The sequence below is a fragment of the Leopardus geoffroyi genome, chromosome B3, assembly GCF_018350155.1.
Source record: "Leopardus geoffroyi isolate Oge1 chromosome B3, O.geoffroyi_Oge1_pat1.0, whole genome shotgun sequence".
NCBI lineage: Eukaryota > Metazoa > Chordata > Mammalia > Carnivora > Felidae > Leopardus > Leopardus geoffroyi.
Window position 1 is genome coordinate 106,417,403 of NC_059337.1, and position 20,968 is coordinate 106,438,370.

General features: G+C 41.3%; 1 protein-coding gene across 6 annotated transcripts in view; it reads left to right on the top strand.

The window, feature by feature from the left end:
- Positions 1–20,173, top strand: part of DAAM1 (dishevelled associated activator of morphogenesis 1) — a 176,534-nt gene extending 156,361 nt beyond the window's left edge. For 5 of the 6 annotated variants that reach the window (XM_045451124.1, XM_045451121.1, XM_045451122.1 and 2 more), the window contains 7 exons: positions 1,295–1,383; positions 2,242–2,410; positions 6,530–6,637; positions 8,548–8,608; positions 12,355–12,486; positions 15,931–16,101; positions 17,397–20,173. In XM_045451124.1, coding sequence (XP_045307080.1) covers positions 1,295–1,383; positions 2,242–2,410; positions 6,530–6,637; positions 8,548–8,608; positions 12,355–12,486; positions 15,931–16,101; positions 17,397–17,606 — 940 coding nt within the window. In that variant the 3' untranslated portion in view covers positions 17,607–20,173. The remainder of the gene's footprint in view (positions 1–1,294; positions 1,384–2,241; positions 2,411–6,529; positions 6,638–8,547; positions 8,609–12,354; positions 12,487–15,930; positions 16,102–17,396) is intronic. The other variant, XR_006705051.1, reaches the window with a different exon arrangement.
- Positions 20,174–20,968: the final 795 nt, after the last annotated feature.

A 20,968-nucleotide genomic window follows, 5' to 3' on the forward strand; every position in this document is an offset into this window, starting at 1 on the left:
AGCCACTGCTTCATAATTTTGTTTGGCATGTGAGCTGAGTCTCTTTGCCATCCCCGGCCTGGAAATTTGATTCTGCATTAGACAGGGACCAGTGGTCCTGAGACTCTCAGTCACCCCCAGGGCAGCACTCTTCCCCTGAATATCAAAGGCCTACGAGTGTAGCTCAGGTGAACGTATCTCTCGCTGTACGTTTCTACCATATCCAGAATTATTTTGTTGTTTGTCCATCCCAACTTGTCATTTTGTATATATACTACTGTAGGACAAAGGATGGTTTTGGAATTTTGACAAGTGGGCCCAGCAACCCTGTGTATCAATAAGTAGATGGTCACTTGTGTAGCTGCCATTTTGTCATTGTCTAGCTCTGTGCATGCATCGTCCCACTTGATCCTCTCATCTGCCCTGCCAAGAGGGCTGGTAAGTAGGGAGGTATTCTCTTCCATCTAATGGAGGAGTTAAGTTACCTGCCAAAGGTCACCTAATAAAAGGAGAACCTGGACTGCAAACCCAGGTCTGCCTGATTATATGGTATCATTTTGGAGGAGGGGCTACTGAACTGAAGTTTCCACTAGAGAGCAGGTAAGGCAGTGGTTTGGTTTCAGAAGACCTTGGCAAGAATGCTCTGCCCTCGCCCCTTAGCAGCAGCAACCTATCTTACTGATGACCAGGCTGCTTTGCACCCTCTTATCTTTGGTCACCAGTTGCCATCTTGAAGGCACAGCCTGCCAGCCCTGAGGGGAGCAGATGAGCTAACTGTAAAGAAAGAGGAAGGTTTGGGGACATGAGTGGGGAGAAGATGAGGAGAGAATGCCAGAGACAAGTTTTACTCCACAGCTTTGCCAAAGGCAAACTTTGTGGAAAGTTAAGTATAGGAGATACACAGGAAACAGCCCCTTAACGTGCAGCAGAATGGGGAGGTTTTGCATTCTCGTTCCTTTTTATCTCTTCTGTCTTCACAAGAGCTGCTGGGCCTCTGAGGAAAGGGAGGTGGCAACTCTCCTTTTCTTTTAGCAGTTGCCTGACCTGGTTAGAGCTAAGGGCCCTGCTGCCATTGCCCAAATACCTCCTGTTGGTCAGAGGGAAATGGGCTCTCCAGGCGAAGTGACCTCATTTCCTGTCCAGCAGGGGAATTGTGCAGGCGTGTGTGTGTGTGTGTGTGTGTGTGTGTGTGTGTGTGTGTGTGAGTGAGTGAGTGTTGGGGGGGTGGTGCTCTAAGGCACCTCCACCTCCATATCCATTAATTGAACATAGATATATTAAGTAGATGTTCATTAGTCCATGCTTGCTCTTACAGCATCAATCATTACCAGCAAAGACTGCAATCGCTGTACTTCAAAAAGAAGTTTGCAGAGCGTGTGGCAGAAGTGAAACCTAAAGTAGAAGGTAAAGTCAGGCCTCCAGATTGAAAGTGATGTTCATCTTAAGTGCCCATTTGCAACTGCAACCCAAGTGCAGGTAGTAAACAGGATCCCTTGGGTGATTTTTTTTTTTTTCTTTTTTTTGCTTAAAATCTTTTGAAATTGTGATGAGTAATTACTTAATGTCTGCACTTGGCCCTGTGGTCCAGCCTGGGTTCTGGAGCCCACAGCACATCTCCTGAGCTCCTCTGTAGAATCAGGCTTTTAACATCCTGGATGTTGGTGAGAACGTATCTGACCGCTACTAGCATTAAACCTGTAGCTAGCTTTATTGCAATGGTGCCTTACTAGATATTTCTAAGGGAAGATTTGAGGCTATTAAATTTTTAAGTGTTTGAAAAAATGGGCATCTGAAGAACACAGCCACAGAACGCAGGCTGGACTCAGGACCCTGCTCAAGCCCCAGTCCCTGAGGACACCTGCAAGCTATAACATGAAACACATTTGGCCAGTTTTTCTGTCAATAGAATTGATCAGTTATCCTCTCAGTCTTACTCATACCAGGCAAGAAAGTGTTCGCAGAGGAATGTGGGAAATGCAATCACTGTCTCATATATCCCTGCTTACAGTTGATGAGCCAGTCAAGAAAAGGACTAAGAAAGGATAGGCTTGTGCTGCTGTGGGTCTCTTGAGCAACGTGAGCTGGCTCTCCCTGTCCCCTTGCTCTTTGCTTCTAGGTTAGGTGTTTTGTAAGTGCTCCCTGGTAGTCTAGTGACCCAGGCTTCCATCGTCCGTGTCTGCTCCCAGGTGTGTGGATTTAGGCTGGGTGTCCCTGGAAAGTCCTGGTGGTAGTAGTTGTGTTTATGTGTGCTTTGTTTTGAAGCAATTCGTTCTGGCTCAGAAGAGGTGTTTAGGAGCAACGCCCTGAAGCAGTTGCTAGAAGTGGTTTTGGCATTTGGAAATTACATGAATAAGGGCCAAAGAGGCAATGCGTATGGATTCAAGATATCCAGCCTAAACAAGATTGCTGACACAAAATCTAGTATTGACAAGTAAGTATGGTATCTTCCAACACTTGGAGGATCCAGGAGCTTAGGTCAGGACGCCTCTGGGCCTCCTGGGCCTCCCTGATCCTGCAGCCTCTGGTTTGCTGGTCTCCTGCTCATGCTCTTTCCTTCTCTCCAAGAGAGAAGTGACCTCTCGTCTCTCACAGTTACACATATCCCTAAATTCCCATTGGGCCAATTATTCTTCATCCATTTTCAGTCCCCGGGGACATCGGCTAGTCTAAGTTTTGGGGTTTTCTTGGGTAAACTTTTTGTTAGAGTATAATACACGAAGGACAAGTCCACCGGTCTTAAATTTCACAAATTGGACACCTCTGTATAACTAGTCCCCAGAACGAGAAACAGAATGTGACCCACATGCTGCTGGTCTCCTCATGACCTCTCCCAGTCACAACCCCTCCACAGAGAACTGTGTTCTAGGGGAAAAGAGAAAACTGACAGCCGATGATGGGAAGCTTGTTGGGCTTTTAGAGTATGTCTTCCTTTATACATTGACGCTAGCGGCTATAAAAACTGATGGGGTCTAAGTGCATTTTGGCTGTTGGTATTAAGCCTCTGCTCCCAAGACTCCTCAGAATGCTTCCTAGAAAGTGTAAAAGTGAACAGATTCTTGTTAGAAACACTGAGAGGTGGAAATGCTCTGGTGCCATTAACAGGATCGTTAGGCATAGTAACACCAGTTTCCCTGAGAGCCCTGTTTCTCTAAGGTTCTTACTGACTTCAAAGCAACTTGCCCAATTGTCTCTAAGGGAAACTTCTCTGCATCCAAATTCGTTTTAAAAATAGGCTGTTCAGGGGCGCCTGGGTGGCGCAGTCGGTTAGGCGTCCGACTTCAGCCAGGTCACGATCTCGCGGTCCGTGAGTTCGAGCCCCGCATCAGGCTCTGGGCTGATGGCTCGGAGCCTGGAGCCTGTTTCCGATTCTGTGTCTCCCTCTCTCTCTGCCCCTCCCCCGTTCATGCTCTGTCTCTCTCTGTCCCAAAAATGAATAAACGTTGAAAAAAAAAAAAATTAAAAAAAAAAAAATAGGCTGTTCATCCTAATTATTCCTAACTAGCAAGGGCTTTTTACTCTATATTTTCTATAAGGTTAGTGATGCATAGCATTATGGCAACCCTGAATCCATCCTATAAAGAAATAAGCAGGGTGGGGGAGCCTGGGTGGCTCAGTCGGTTAAACATCTGTCTCTGGGTTTTGGCTCAGGTCATGATCTCATGGTTCTTGAGTTTGGCCCCGCTTCAGGCTCTGTGATGGCAGCACGAAGCCTGCTTTGGGGATTCTTTTTCTCCCTCTCTCTGCCCCCCCACCCCCTCCACTCACACTTGCTCTCTTTTAAATAAATAAACTTTAAAAAAAGAAATAAGCAGTGAGTGTGTTAAGTTGTAGGGCTACACCTTGTTTTTTGCATCATGTAGAGATAGATTAACAAAGGGCAGCTGTTCTATCACCACCTTATTTTTAATGTGAGCACTTGATCCTTCCAGAGCACTTTCATATTTGATTGTGTGAAGTGCACGGGCCAAGTGCTACATTGCCTACTGCCAGATAAAGAAACTGAGGCAATGTCAAGTGGCTCATTTAGTCTGCCTAAGATCACAAGCAAGGTATTTGGTCTCACAGGTATTTGACACCTGTCCTATTGTCCCCACCTCTACTCTAACAACAGATGGATCTTATTTGTAGGTTGTAGTAGGTAACTGCAACATCTCACCTGCATATAAGCAGCAGTCACCTTTTTTCTTTTTTCTTTTTTTTTTTTTTTTTTAATTTTAGAGAGTCCATGCAAGCAGTGAGGGGAAGAGAGGGAGAGGGAGGAAGGGAGGGAGCAAATCGTAAGCAGGCTCACTGCAAAGCCCAACATGGGGCTCGATCCCACAACCCTTGGGATCATGACCTGAACCGAACTGTAGAATCGGATGCTTCACCGACTGAGCCACCCAGGCACCCACGAGCAGTCACCTTTTTTGAGGAAGGGTGTTCTCTTCAACTGGGCTTGTAAGTTGGAGAGGAAAGAGACCTTTACTACCATTTAGGTCTCCTCTCTCTCTTTCCCCCCCACCCTCCCCTAATACCTTCTGCCATTACCTATCAGCCATTACTGATAACCTGGCACTTACTATGTGATTATCTGCTTATCGAAGTTACTACAGAATTTATCTAATACACAAGCCTTTTCAAAACAATAAATTAAAAATATTTCTGTTCTTTTTTTCCCTCTTCTTCCTGTGAATATTTGGTCCCTGGAAATAGTACCAGTGTCTTCTAAACCCTTAGTGCCTAAGCACAGTGCCTTGTTTATAAGCAGTCACTCATTAAATGTCAGTTGAATCTTATCAAACTGCACAAGGGTGGGACAGTGCGCATGAGGGACACATTTACTCTGCATTAAAGGCTTGTTTCCAGTTATACCAGCGAAAAATCAAATGTGTGGCTGTTGAGTTGTTTTCATTCTTTAAGAACTTACATTCAGTCGAATTAGGTGTTACTTGGATAGCACACAAATGTGAGTGATCTAGGTTGAAGTCAACTGATCTAGGTTGAAGTCTTTCTACATGAAGAAAAGTGTATATGGTTAATTAAGTTCCCTCCGAATCACAAAGCATCTCTGTGAAACAGTGAAGAGAAATGGCTCCGCTCTGTCTCGTGACAGTCGCTGGGATTTTACTTCCTCACGCAGCAGGCACATGGGCTGATGCTCAGCTTCTGGGAGCAGCAGAATTGAAGTGGAAGGCTAACAGCTCAGTGTCTGCAAAGGAAATGGCCAGAATATTAGCCACCGATTTACTTGGCTGAGCTATTGTTTTCTAATTGTTTCTTGAGAGCAAGAAAAATAGAAAAAAAATTTTTTTCACGTGTGGGTCAGTTGACTCGGAGGAATGGGATTGCCTTGGCGTCTATGAAGATGCAAGGGTAACCAGAAGTGGAAAGCATTTCGTTGTTGTTGGAAAGGAGATGGTTTGGCAACTCTGCTTCATGGTAGTTGGGGGTGGATGGGACTGTTGGGATGTAGCATCGTGAGTTAACAAATTGCCTGCAAATTACGGACATGTTTTTAAAGAATTACATTTGTGTCCTCCTGATTATGGTAACTTTCAGTAGACTAGTGGTTCTTGATCCTGGCTCTTAGAATTACCAGGGAGTTTTTAAAAATACCCCTGCCTGGCCGCACCTCATTCCAGTGAAATGAATCTCAGGTTGGCCCAGGCATCCAGGGCCCAGGTGACTGTAATGTGCATTGGAGTCAGGGACAACAGGACCAGACTGCTACAGCTTTGCCTAACAGACAGTGTTATCAGACATCCACTTTTTCAACCCAGGTCAGTCAGGGTTCAGTGCTGTCACCACCAAAGAGGGAGCTGGGTTGTACAGTTAGGAGCTCAAGTGTTGCTAAAATTAGGAAATGGATTTTTGGCTGCAAAGATGTCATAGCCATGATGGCACAGTCCTGGTCCACTTCCAGGACCAGCCCTAAAGCAGGAGGCCTTCTAACTTCCTGAACGTCCTTTGCTGCAACAGCAAAACAATCGAGTCAGAAGGGAAAAAAGCTAACAAAATGAGTCAGAGGATTGGGGGGTGGGGGGGCAGAGGGAGGGAGTTATCGAAGAGTTGAAAAAGCTTAAATGAGAATTATCAATAAATTCTTATCAGTGAGTTGCTGCTCTGTACTCTGAGATTTGAAAAATAGCTATCCTTTTCAGTGAATTAAACATCCCTCCGACCCCACCCCGGCTGGCTCCATCCCGTTGTCATGAACCTCAGGCACACCTTGTCTTTGGGAGGATGCGCTGTGAAGCTATGTCCCCACTGGCAGTGGTTCCAATTCATTTCTGTCATCCAGATTTTGAAGGATGTTTGTTATGAGCCAAAGTAGTAATTCTTATCCCCTTCCCTTTTAGAAGAGATATGCTTCCTTTCATCATAAGTTATGTAAATCCCATGTAGGCCCTCCCCTTATCCCCTTCTCTTGAGAATCCCTGCCTTAAAGGAATCTCCAAATTTTAAAGTGAATGCAGGAGTATAGCATTCTTGCAGGTTCAGCCACTTGGATATGCAAATCATATGCAGATATTAACCATGTTTAATACTTTTTCCTCCTTTATTGTAGGAATATTACACTTCTGCACTATCTCATAACCATTGTGGAAAATAAATACCCCAAGGTCCTCAATCTCAATGAAGAACTGCGGGACATTCCTCAAGCAGCGAAAGTAAAGTAAGTACTTACCCGTGAATTGTTTTAGTCTTTTAAATCACTTGGACTGTGCTTTAGCCATTGAGGTGGTCAGCTGGCATCGCGTGAAGAGGGTCCTTCTGTTTGCTTTCCCCTGGGTAGCATATGAAGTAAAGTTTGAATCCTATCCAAGTCACTGAAATATGTTACATACTTTTGAATATATATATATATATATATATATGAACACCACACACACACGCACACACACACACATACATGTTTTGTATTTCCTTTGGATTACTCCTGCATGCAATTTTTAACTGCCAGGAAACCCAATTTTCTGGGTTATTAAGAGTATAAGAAAGGAATACAGTTTCACTAGTACTTTTAAAAGGTAGTTCTGTTACATACAGGTAGGAGCACTCTTAGTTAATGAGGAAACATGGCTAAGCAAATAGAACGTAAATGTCAGGGCGTTGCTAGTAATTTTCACATGTGCACACACTCTCAGAAACCAAGGCAGCCTTTTAATGGAAAGCAGTCTTTATGCAAATGAAGAAACTAAAAATAAAATGGAAAGTTGCCAAACTTCCACCACAGACTTCACACCACTTTTTAGAGACTGAAAAGCAGGCAGTTTTCCTTGTTGTTCTTCCCTCCTGCTTTTGGCCCTTTCAAAAAAAAAAAAATAAATGCACAGGGGCGCCTGGGTGGCTCAGGCGGTTAAGCATCCAACTCTTGACTCCGGCTCAGGTCATGATCTTGCAGTTCATGGGTTTGAGCCCCACGTCAGGCTCTATGCTGAGAGCACAGAGCCTGCTTCGGATTCTTTCTCTCCCTCTCTCTCTCTGCCCCTCCCCTGTTTGTGCTCTCTCTGTCTCTTTCTCTCTCTCTCTCAAAATAAATGTACTTAAAAGAATTAAAAAAAATAGGCGTGCCTGGTGGCTCAGTCGGTTAAGTGTGTGACTTCAGCTCAGGTCATGATCTCGCGGTTTATGGGTTTGATCCCTGCATGGTGCTCTGTGCTGACAACTCAGAGCCTGGAGCTGCTTTGGATTTTGTGCCTCCCTCTCTCTCTGCCCCCTCCTGCTTGTGCTCGCTCTCTCTCTCTCTCTCTCTCTCTCAAAAATAAACATAAAAAATTTTAATAAATAAAAAGAATTAAAAAATAAATGTGTGTGTGTATTTAAAACTATCTTTTGCAGTGAATTTGAAAAGTATGATGAAGAGTAGGTTAATTTTTTTCCCTCTTTTTGTAGACTTTGGTAGAAATGTGAGACATGAAATTAAAATGTTAAAGTAAATGACATTTTGGTGAATTTGCTTACATCTGAATTATCCACAAGATTTATGTTATAATCTCTGAGGTTTAAAAGCCTTCAGATAGAAAGTTTTATGGGAGAAATCCAGGAAACTTTCTCTATAAAAAGAGACAATGAGATCTAGTTAGTACAACTTGAAGAAATACCATTGTTGATTGAAATTTAAGCCATCACCTTGTAATACTCACATTACCAGAGCTTCAGTGAAAAGCAGTGCCCTAATTATGAAGAATACAATGTGAGCATGATTGTGGATAAGGCAGTTTCTTTTACTTGTTCGAAAGGAGCTACGTATGGCAAAATATTTATTTCTACATGTGATAATTGGCTTAAGTGAGATTTTTGTGAAATTGAAACATGAATTATTTTTGTAGAGATGACAGGCGTTTCTGCTCTTTTTAATCTATAAAATGTACCTACTGGCTGTGGAAAACAAAAACCATAAGTCCATGTTTAAATTGCTTAAGTTTAAAATTTTATCTTTCTGTGAGATCTGAGCATGGAAGGGAATTTTGAACATTGAAAATACACTAGGGTGGACTTCCAAGCATGAGATATGTGAACCCATTATTTATTTAATACATACAAGTCGCATGTTGGTTACTAAAATGTTGCTATTTACAACAGCATGACTGAGCTGGACAAAGAAATAAGTACCTTGAGAAGTGGCTTGAAAGCAGTAGAGATGGTAAGTACGTGTTTCTTCTGATTCCCAGTCTCGCCGCTGCTGCGAGTGCTGATGATATCCGGCATGGTGGTCTGCCCAGGATAAACATTTACTGATTAAAAAAAAAAAAAAGAAAGAAAGAAAAAAGAAAACAGCAGCAATGAGGAAGCAAAGGCTGGCTGTGTTACCCTGGCGACTCAGCTGCAGGATGTCCTGGGGTGTCACCGGAGCAGGAACTGGGAAGCTAGGGTCACACTGATTTCCTACCTGTAAGGCAGGACTCATTAAAGTGGGTTTGGCCAGATAAGGATACCCTCAGTGTCCATGTTCTGTTAACAAGTGATGTTCAGAAAATGGGTGATCGGCATTGAGGAGAGCTCTTGTTGGGATGAGCACTGGGTGTTTGTATGTAAGCAATGAATCATGGGAATCTACCCCCAAAACCAAGAGCACACTGTATACACTATATGTTAGCCAACTTGACAATAAATTGTATTTAAAAAAAAAAAAAAAAAAAAAAAGGAATAAGGAAAGGAGGCATCAAAGGGAGGGAAGAAGTTAATGGTCATTTTTGCAGACTACCACACTATAACAAAAGCCTTGAAAATGTGTGTCACTATAAAACCAGTGATTGTATTTGTAAGGATTGTTCTGAGCATGTGATTAAAGACATGCCAAAGGAAAACAAAACAAAAACAAGTGAGTGATGTTCACAGTAGAGCAGTGGAACACCTCTCTTGTGTTGAAGTTGGTCTTTTGGGGAGTATTTATGGAGTAGACACTTGGGCGTACGGTCCGTTTTCTAGGCGAGGGGCCACGATGATTCTGACTCCTTCCCTCCGGGTGTTGAAATGGCCAAAAGCAGTGAGTCCAGCTAACGTTCACAGTTACTCAGCCTGGCCACGTCCAGATAATCACAGTGGTTACAAAAATGCCTTGAGGAAGAAGGGTGGAGTTGGCTAGTCCAAAACTTGTGGAATGACTGGCATTGATTAGAGGAAGGTTCTCTTCTGGAAGAGATGAACTTTGAGCTGTGGCTTAGAAGGAAGGTGGCGTAGGAGCGCCTGAGTGGTTCATTCGGTTATGCTGCCAGCTCTTGATTTCTGCTCAGGTCATGATATCACAGCTCATGAGTTCAAGCCCCGCACTGGGCTTTGTGCTGACGGCACAGAGACTGCTTGGGATTCTGTCTGTCTGTCTCTCTCTCTCTCTATTTCTCCCTCAAAATAAATTTTAAAAAAATTTTTTAATTCTAAAAAAAGAAGGAGAGTGGGGTAAACTTAGTTACATAGGAGTGAGGTTGTCCCTGGTGTGCAAAACTACCTGGGCCGGGCCTCCGTGGAAGGAAAGCAGGCCACCCTGCTGGAGGCAGAGGAGTGGGTGCACTTAAACATGAATGTGTGGGCAGAGTGCCACATGGATACCACACAGCACTGCCACCGGTGAGGAGGGGCCGGTCAGGACAAGAAACCTGCTTAGGAGAGTGATCCTCCCTCCGGTCTGGTACTTGACAAAGGAGACTGTTCTTCAGGCAGCTTAGCAAGGTGGCCCCTCTCTTAAGTATCTTTCAAGTCGTGTATCAGTAATGCCATGAAGAACCTCCTTCCTTTCTCCTGCCATAGAAAGCAGTTGACTTCATGGAAGACATAGCTCTAATAAAAGTTAAAGTCACAATATCTAATCTTTTCCTGTTTTTTATAAATCGGAAGCTTGTAAGGCTCCCCCCCGCCGCCCCCTTTGTGGCCGGGCATGGGGAGGATGCTCTTTCAAAAGGAAAGGGAGATGAACTGAATGAAATATTTCTGCCAACCCCAATGGGTCAAGACACTGAGTGAGCGAGTAGGATGGTCCTCCTCAGATTTCAGAGGCCCAACGGGCTCAGGGCAGTTTGGGATAAGGCTTTTTTTTTTTTTTTTTTTTTACTACAGCCTTCTCCTCATTCCCATTTCCTCCCAGTGGAAGTCTTTCTTGAGACTAGTGTGGCAGTGATGACACAGCCCTAAAGCCTGATAATGGATCCTCTGACCTTTGCATCTAAACTAGTTCAGAGCAAGACATGGAGCGGGGAGGAGGGTCCAAGGAGGTTTTGTGTTTGGGGTTTATTAAAGGTGGTTTTGCTTGAATCTGTCCAGCACCTGGGTCATGTACACTAACACACCTCTCGTAGGAAAGGGGCTACAGGAGCCTTCCCCTCCCCCTGGCAGCATGCATGTCAAGATGTAGCCCTGGAAGGAAATATTGGGAGGCAGACCTTGGCCTATCTAAATATTCATGTATCCCAGTCGTGCTTTACACAATTCAGTTATACTGCTTGAAGAGAGCAAAGTTGGAATTCATCTTCTGCCTTTGAATGAAAGAGAATAATACGTTTATGAAATACTTTCAAATTACTCTCCTATCTCTGTACCTCACATACATACATGTTCACTTGCAAGGCCAAAGTCCTAGAATCGTGGCAGTTTATTCCAATCAAAGCCAGTTCCATTCTTTCTAAATTTCTACTTGTTATTTCCTTGATTCTCACGGTGATCTGGATATCGCTTGCCTTTTGTCAAAGAAGGAACTGAGGCCGAGGCCACTTGTCATGGACAAGAACCAAATCCGTGGTGGAGCTGAATCAGAACCATAGCCTGTGACTTCTACACTCCTGCTTGGTAGTACCTCCACCAAAGCACGTATAGAAATAGAACCAGATTAAGTCATTGGTAGGCAAGATGGTTGTTACTGAGACTGTGCAGAGTCAGACAAATCTGACCTCAAATTCTGGCTCTATCGTGTTTCAGCTACTAGACTCTGAGCCAAGAATTTAATCCCTCTACACCTGAATTTATGTGTCTGTACAATTAGAATAATAATCCCTCACTCATAGAGGGTGAGATAAAGAAAGTGCATCTGGCAATGGTTGAAATTAATTACGAAAATTAGATTTGAGTAATCTGTATGTTCATCACCCTGGTAATGGAGAATATGGATAACTAACAAGGCACTAATACTCCTGCCTGCCTGTTCACAAAAACAAAATGGCGTAGACAAGAATAAAAATGGGAGACAATTATGGTGCCAAACATGACAGTTGAAATCCCACTGACCCAGATATCATCATGTAGCCTCAATATAGCCAGAGGGAAAGAAGGAAAAACCAAGCAACCAGAATTCTGAGCACAGAGTATCAACAGATTAAATTCTTTTGCTTTCAGTCACACACCCTTTGAATCTAATTTGCCGTTTATTTAACTTCTATTAATTGTATCCCAGTGCTAATCTGTTTATATCCTAAAGCTGGGATACGAAATCTCAGGGGCACCTGGGTGGCTCAGTCAATTGAGCATCTAACTCTTGGTGTCTCAGCTCAGGTCATGATCCCAAGGTCATGGGATTGAGTGTTGCATCGGGCTTCACACTAAGTGTGGAGCCTGCTTAAGATTCTCCCTCCTTCCCCCCCCCCTTTCTCCCCTCTCTGCTCCCCCTCCGCTTGTGCTCTCTCTCTAAAATTAAAAAAAAAAAAAATCACACCAATAAAGGGCTCCAACGATTGGTACATTGCAGTTTGCAAATATGTGCGCGCACAGGGGCACGGCTTGGGCATGGCTCAGGCATTGTGGGCAGAGGGGCAGAGGGAGCTAGGGAATCACAAAATGGTTTGGAGTAGGTTCTGATGTGTTCACCATTCAGACTTGCTACATTTGAGGCATATGGAAAATTAGACAAGGTGTGTGTGCATCTGCATTTGAAGCCCACCTTGACATTATCCATTTCCTGTGTCGAAGGAGCTGGAATATCAAAAGTCTCAGCCCCCACAACCCGGAGATAAGTTTGTGTCTGTTGTGAGCCAGTTCATCACAGTAGCCAGCTTCAGCTTCTCTGATGTCGAAGACCTTCTAGCAGAAGCTAAAGACCTGGTAAGTTTCCCGTTGCATACCGAGTGTTATTTGACAGGGCTGACACTTCAGGTATTCTGTATTTTCATATCTAGGACTGTGATCAATTGGAACACACCCCTTTTTGTCTAACCTATGTTGCCCTTAAGTTAGCAAGACCTCGAAGTATCTGGATGGTATAAAACCAGAAAATATTCTGCAATTTTCTCTTGGTTGATATTGGTTGTCTTGTTGTTGATATTGACTTGTCTCTGGAAACCAGAAAAGAGTTGATTATGAAAACCAGAGGCCAGATAAAATGTGAGATCAGGTGTGACCAAGGCCAAGTGTCTTAGTAGCTGTAAGTTATATGCTCTCCTGAGATAGAGACTTCAGGCAGGATATTCCCTCTTGAACTCTCCAGCAGACCTTATTAAAGGAGATACACTTTAATTCACAGCCTCATTACAAGAGGCATATGTTTTAATAATACGGTGCTTTTTATGAGTTTTGCTATTTAAAATGCTGTTTGCCTCTAAAAGAAAAGTTTTCGTTGGCTAATAACCAAGACCTTAACTCCTCGTTATTTCCTCTTCCAAAATACATACCCATTTATATACATGTACACATTGTCTCATTTTTCTCTCACCCCCCCCCCTTTCTCATAGTTAAATAAATCATATCAGGCCCCTATGCCACCCTGTTGAGTTCTTCCTCACTGCTCATCTCTCAGTTGCCATAATACTCTTTTGCTTTAACTTGATCTTTCCTTTGAAACTTGAGTAATGGATGTCATTCCCTGTAGCCACCTGTTTAGTAATAGATATAGATGATTGTTTATGTAAAGTGCACACACAACTGCTTAAAGTTCGGAAGAAGATCATATTAGGATACATTAGCTAGTCTCAACAGTAAACCTGACCTCCAACATTATTAAATAAATGGAAAGAGAATATATGTTCAGATGACTGCTGTTAAAAGTCCCATGACTGATGCCAGCAACCTCCACTGTGATAGTCCCCACCCATGTCTTATGTGTGCCTCCTGTACAGGAGGGAAGGGACCCTTCCCCGTCCCCCACTCCAAACCAGGCAGTACAGACTCTACTTCATTAAGGACTCAAGAATTTTTATAAGAATCAACTCTACAGTTAATTTTTGAGGTAAAAACACATGCTTGTGCACAACCTACTTTTAAAAAAATTCTAGTGTGGGAACTTTAGTCTGGGAACATTAGTCTGGGACTAGTTTTCTTCAGATTTTTAAGACTAAAATACACATGACTTCATCATCACTAGAATTCCTAGATAAAAAGATCATTCAGGATGGTTTGAAGTGCATGAACTTGAGTGTTTTAGAAACTCAGTTGTAGGCTGTCTAATGCCATTTTGCTCATACCAGAACTTTTAGAAATTAGCTTATAAAGCCATGAAGGCAGGCTAGAGCTCTGTGCGTGTCATGTGAACGATGTATTTTTCCCTAAAGAACTCTGATGTCTAGTAGATTATTTCCAAATAAGTAAAGCATTGAGAACAACTCAGTGAAGAGAAAAATGGTAAAAGCACATTTTTATTATACATTTAAAGATGTGAAATAACAATTATAAAATGTCATGTGCACACACATCTATTACTTCATAGTTTTATCTCAGAATAAACGTTGAGGGGGAATTGGAGGAAGGTGATCAAAAAGTACAAACTTCCAGTGATAAGATCGATGAATATAGGGGTTGTAATGTACAAGGTGATGACTCTAGGGAACAGTGCTGCATGCTCTTCGTGAAAGTTGTTAAGAGAGTAGACACTTCCGTGTGTGTGTATGAGGTGATGGATGTTAACTTATTGTGGTAATCATTTCACGATATATGTAAGTCATGTCGTCATGCCATACACCTTAATTTTATACAGTGCTGCATGTCAATTATATTTCATAAAAACTAGGGGAAAAGAAAATACTGAAAAGGTTTCCTTTAGGGAGATAGTACTACCAAAATATCAGAAAAAATGTGTAATAAAGGCAAGTAATGCAAGAAAAATAAAAGCAATTAGAAATTCATGGGTTGGAGGCAGTGCATAAACACTTCATATGCTAAATGAAGAAAATTAAAGATCTGGAAAATGTTAAGTAGTTGATGAGGCATAGGGATTAGGAATTCATTTGACTCTGAAGCTGTAAACACCATCCTTAGTAGCTCAGGAGTAACAGCATCGGATCCTTACAGGGGGAAGAAAAATTCCAGCAAACAGTATAACTGGCATTGAACATTATTTAGATAGTCATGATACCGCTAAGACTCCTGAAAGCATGCGATCTTGAGTTCCGAAGATAATTGCCAGAAGAAGTAAAACCAGAAGAGTACAACACAGGGAACAATAACGTTTGGTGACAGATGGGGACTGCACTTTTCCTCATGAGCACTGACTACCGTATGCAATTGTTGAATCCTTACATTGTATACCTGAAACTAATATAACACTGTATGTTAAGTGTACTTCACTTTAAAGAACTAAAATAAAATATTAAATAAACTGACACATTCACCAGTCCAAAAAAAAAAAAAAAAAAAAGAAAGAAAGAAAATTAAAGAAAAGAAAACTTGAGGTGTTGAGGTGCTTGGATGGCTCAGTCGGTTAGGCATTCAACTCTTGGTTTCAGCTCAGGCCATGATCTCACGGTTTGAGTTCGAGACCAACTATCAATGCAGAGCCCAGTTGAGATTCACTCTCTCTCAAAATCGATAAATAAACATGAAAAAAAAAATAAAGAACTGAAGAGACTGGTGATACTATTTTGTTACTATATCCATATGTTTGTATTAACTTTTTTAAATTCTCCCTTAATATTTTGCTCTTATGGTGTTTTAAGATGATTTGTATTGAAAGGGGTTGCAAAACAAAGGATTTGGAATAAAATTGTATTCTCGGTCCTAAAGTAGGGGTTTCATTAACGATCCCATAGTCAGTTGTTCTCTAATTGAGACCCAGGAAATATCACAACACGAGCAGCTACACAACATGGTCAGGGAAAGCAGCTAAGAAGGACTGGATCCCATTTGTTTTTGATATTAACCATATGGCACCAATAAATGATATTAAACTACTTCAAAGAAAAGTTGAAAGTACAAGTTTCCCTACCCCTGCTGAGTTTGCTATTAGTTTCATGTCTTGAGTGCTCTGCCCTATGATATTTTGCTTTCTTGTTTTTACTACTGTTTAGTTCATAAAAAGTCATAGTAGGTAATCATTGGTGTTAGGCTGAAATGAGGTGGAAATGAATAAATGGTTTCAAAAGTTGAGTATTCAATTTTTTTTTACTTTAGACATGAGTGATAGGCTTGTTCAGCAGCCAAAGATAAATACAGGCTCACTAAAATCCAGCAAGTTATATTTGACTCTTCCTGCGCTTCACTCCTTCTAGAGAGAGAGATTTCTATTCGATCACAGAATTCTCTCACAACACTGAACTTCTTAAAACCTCCTTTTTCCAGTTTATTAAAGCAGTGAAACACTTTGGAGAAGAGGCTGGCAAAATCCAGCCGGATGAGTTCTTTGGCATTTTTGATCAGTTTCTCCAAGCTGTGTCGGAAGCCAAACAAGAGAATGAAAACATGAGAAAGAAGAAGGAGGAAGAGGAACGCCGTGCTCGCATGGAGGCTCAGGTAAGAAAATGTTGAAACTGGCCATTTCCAACTCCTGGAAGTTCAATGCTGCGGCTCCTTGGTTTGTAGACCGTGCTGCGATGTGCCAGCAGGAGGGAGGGCATTTTATGCTTCTGGGAGCTTAAATCGGTGTAAGTTTCTCTTGGGCAACCTGGCAGTGTATATCCGAAGCCTGAAAAAATATATCCACATCCTCTGATCTGGAGTTCCATTTCTTACAAATTATTCTAAAGAAATAATCATAAATTTGCACAAAGAGAATAGTAGTCTTTACAGTAGTTCGACCTGGAAACAACCTAAATGTTTACCAACCAGGCAGCAGTTTTAAATGCAATAATAGCTACATAATGGAATATTTATGCAATCCTTAAAAATCATATTTTTAAAAAATATTTAATAGGGGCGCCTGGGTGGCTCAGTTGATTAAGCGGCCAACTCTTGGTTTCTGCTCAGGTCATGATCTCACAGTTCGTGCGTTCGAGTCCTGTATCGGGCTCTGTGCTGCCAGTGCAGAGTCTGCTTGGGATTCTCTGCCTCCCTGTCTCTCTGTCCTTATCCGGCTCATGCTGTCTCTGTCTTTCTCAAAATAAATAAATAAACTTAAAAAAAAAAAAAAATTTAATGATACAAAAAAGCTTATAAATGTATTTCTATATGAAATCTTTTTCTTTTTTAATAAGGTAAGTTTTAATAAGGATAAATGATAGTGGTGGGCTATACCCCCAAAAGGTTCACAATGCTTCATCTCTTAACAGTAGGATTAAGAATGATTTTCCCTCATTTGTTTATATGAATTATCTAGGTTTTCTAAAATGCACATGTATAGTTTGGCTTTTAATAGTAGTAAATTGTATGGAGCAGGCTCCAGGCACCCACAGGAAATTCAAGCTAAGCCTTTGATGTAAGGAGAGTGGCCTAATGAGCATTTGCTTTAGTGTCTCATAGAAAACAATATCTGGGGTCTGTTTAATAGCGATAACTTTCTGGTTCCGTTATAGAAATATGAATTGCCTCGACTGCTCTTGTTTTAACTAGAATATCATGAGGTTTACCTAGATTCTAGACGATGAGTGTCTAATCACAGAGTAGTGGTCATTTTTCATCATTATTCATTGCTTCTCAAATGAGACCTCATGTCCCAATTACCCCTGTCTTGTGACGTCCAGGGGGCTTAGCAGCCATAGATGCACATGGGATGATGTGGCTGAAGCAACGCTATATTTCAGACTTCCTCTCCACCGAAAACAAAGCACAACATTTTGACGCTTCTCTAAGAGGTTGCTTTCTATTTGCAGCTCAAAGAACAGCGTGAAAGGGAACGTAAAATGAGGAAAGCAAAAGAGAATAGTGAAGAAGGTGGAGAGTTCGATGACCTGGTTTCAGCTTTACGCTCAGGAGAAGTGTTTGACAAAGACCTTTCTAAACTGAAACGGAACCGCAAGCGTATTACCAACCAGATGACGGACAGCAGCCGAGAGAGACCCGTCACAAAACTTAATTTCTAATTTTCCTTGGATACTTTTTTAGGAAGCTCATTAGCAGCCCTTTGAAGTGACTAGAACTTTTCATTACACTGCCTTGCAATCCAAACAGTGGCAATTTCTTCCTTCATCTGTGAGTGAATGCGTGAATGTGTGTGTATGTAAATGTATGTGTACATATATATTAAAAAATGTATATAGAAGTCTGAGTGTTGTCTGGAGACCTATCTGTATGGTTAAAAACAAAACTCTGTGTTAATGTATGTGCTCAGAAACCCTTTGTGTATGCATTCGTATTGAGTATGGCTCATTTTCTTCCCCTGAACACCATGGCTGTTCAGAAGCACAATGCTGTCTCCTGAAAGAGATGACAGAGACATTCCCTAGAGTAAAAAAGAAAAACAAAAGCAAAAAAAAAAAAAAAAAGAAAAGAAAAGAAAAAGAAAAAAAAGGCTTGAGAAATATTTTATGGTTTCCAAGCTTGGTATACTTAGAAATTATTTTCACTGGGGAAACTGGTGTTGGAAAAATATAGATTTAAAATGGTTTTTGATAGTTGACGATGTGATGCTGGTGTAGAGCATCAGTAATTAAGAGGAACCAGCTTAGAATTTCTGACATTGGTGTGGGGGTGCAGGCTGTAAATGTTTATTGAGAATATTTCGCACACAATCTGAATTATGTAGAATATCAATCAGACTCTTTTTTAGGAATTTACAACTCGGGCATCAATTTCGTTTCCTAATTTCATCGCGTTCTCTGCCAAGCGCTCTTGAAGATTTCTTTACATGGCTTTTGAAAAGAACACTATTTATCTACATGCAATTCATGCTCTTGTTAAAAAACAAGATCGCCAGAATGTGCTTGTTGTTCCAACAATGTAGATATATAAACTTTCAAAATAAAATTTCCCACCCAAGACCTAAAAGGAGGAATTCTCTGAAGGGATAAAAAATTATTTAAATTTTTTTATGGGGTGCCTTTTTTTTTTTTCTTTTGTATCTTCTATTTTGTAGGACAAGGGTGCATCTTCTGTCAATATGAGTCTGGACTAAAGGACACTTAGCGAATGCACAAAATGCCAACAACACCAACAGAGATGCCAAGATCTATTTATCTCTAAGTATGTTTGAAATGGTTTGTTGTTTATATGTTGTCATTTTAAATTGTGTGTCAGTAAAGCTACCTGTAAAATTTCAGTCCAAAAGATAAAGCTCTCAGGGAGAAATGAATAAAAACAATGAACATTAGAAAATAAAATATAGATGCTTACCATTAACCTACCAACTCTTAATATCCTTAAATTATATATAAAGAGGACTGTTACTTTTTTGGTTTTTTTGGTTTGTTTGTTTTTGTTTTTTTTTTTTGGCTTTGCTTTATTTATTTGTAGTGGGGGAGGGAGGGGCTAAGATTCTCTCTTTTCTTTCTATCAATCCTGTTGTGGTTGGGTTTCCTGTGGAGAGAGTAGTTTGTCCTGTTGCACTAGAACATTATTTACTCACGAAATTGAGTTTTTCAGTCAGTTAACAAATATTTATTAAACACCTACTATGTGCCAGGCTTAGTAGGGCTACAGTGATAAGCAAGACAAAGTCCCTGCCCCCAAGGAGCTCATGTTCTAGCGGGGATATAGGGGTGAATAGAATACCAATAGGCGCTGTACAGGAATCATGCTATTTAAAAATACTTTGTATAAACTTTAATGCTTGGTGCAGACGGCGAGGCCCTGCACTGCGTGAAAACTGTGAAGTAGTGCTCAACGAGTTGTCAAGAGCAGTGGTTTTACGTTTTGTCCCCCTTCATTGCGAACTTAGAGACTTTCTACACGTTTTATGGAGGTAAATGACTCTAGCACATGAAACAGTCATAAAAACACAGCAGAGGTTGTGTTCCCCAGCCCCTAGTTACCAAGGTCTGCAGATACACCCAGTTAGAGGTGCAGACAGAGATTTGCTCCAAAAGGCTTGGAGAGGAGGAGTGGGATGTGATGAGGGATGTGTCTCTTCCTTAACTAAAGTGCCTCTATCTTCTTTTCTATTCATAGCAGGAGAAATTTGGTCTGGCTCAATTTTGGAACTGTATTTTGAAAATGGCTTTGTTTTACAGTTTAAGGAATGGACAAGTGGATGAAGTGTCACCTAAAGAGCAAGTTCGCGTAGCCTGTCCCTCTTGCCCTTGGTAATCATCCTCATTTTGATACGGCCATCCTGGTAGGCTTCCTTTGCCATTTCCATTCTTGGTTTCTTTTCCCAAAAGCTTTGTGCAGGTAATTCCATGTGCCATTGTTGGAAAAAAAAAAAAAAAAATCTACTTTTTAGATTGGTGCTGGTGTAAGTAGCCACTTTTCTCTCTTGGGTGTGTATTTTAAAGGTTTTTGTTTGTTTTTTTAAATTAATGCCAAAAAGAAAGCATTATAATTTGTAAACTTAATTATATGTCTTGTATCTTATTAGCTTAGTAGTTGGAACCACTTAGTCTTTAGGTGCAAGACTGTTGTTACAGTACCAAGAAAAAAATGTTGTATGTGTCATGAGATTGTACATTTTTTTTAAAAAAGCAATATGCAATAAAGAGATGAATTCATTGGGTGTATGTATATGCCTTCGATGAGTTATTAGAACATTGCCAAACGTCTTTTTACTTTGCACTATTAAATATTGCAAATTGTTTAGTAAGTCAAAAATACATATTTTTAAATTTGTACATCCTGGCTGGACCTAGAAGGGTATAGTTTTCTGCTATGGTAGCATCTGATATATCCACAGACCTATGCTACCTCTTTCTGTCACTTTTCTATAACCTCTCTGTATGACTCCATAGAGTCATACGGTTGCTCAGTAGGGCTACTAGTGAATAATTCAACTTGGGGTATAAAAAAGAATGTCTAGTCTCTAGAATCAAAGGCTTTTTTATTTTGAAGCATTTCCTTTTTTAAAATTAATTTATTAGGGGCACCTGGGTGGCTCCCGTCATGATCTCACAGTTCTTGAGTTCAAGCCCCGTGTGGGGCTTGCTGCTGTCAGCACAGAGCCTGCTTCACATCCTGTCCCCCTCTCTCTCTGCCCCTCCACTGCTCACGCTCTCTCAAAAAATAAATAAAACATTAAAATATATATAGGATACACGTCAGCATCAGAAGTGTCACCTGTATAGAACAAGGGATATGTATCGTATCCTCTGAAAATTGGGCTTTTTCTTGGCCACATCACTTGGGCTGCCTGGCCATCCTCAGCCCAATTTGAAGTCAAGCTGAAAACAAATTGTCCTGGTGGTTGATAGAGGACCCAAGCCCTTCTGATCTTTGGAATGGACTCATGATGGTCTAAGCATTGCCATCCATCTTGCATTTCTTCTAGTCAATGGATACTGCATGGTATCCAAAG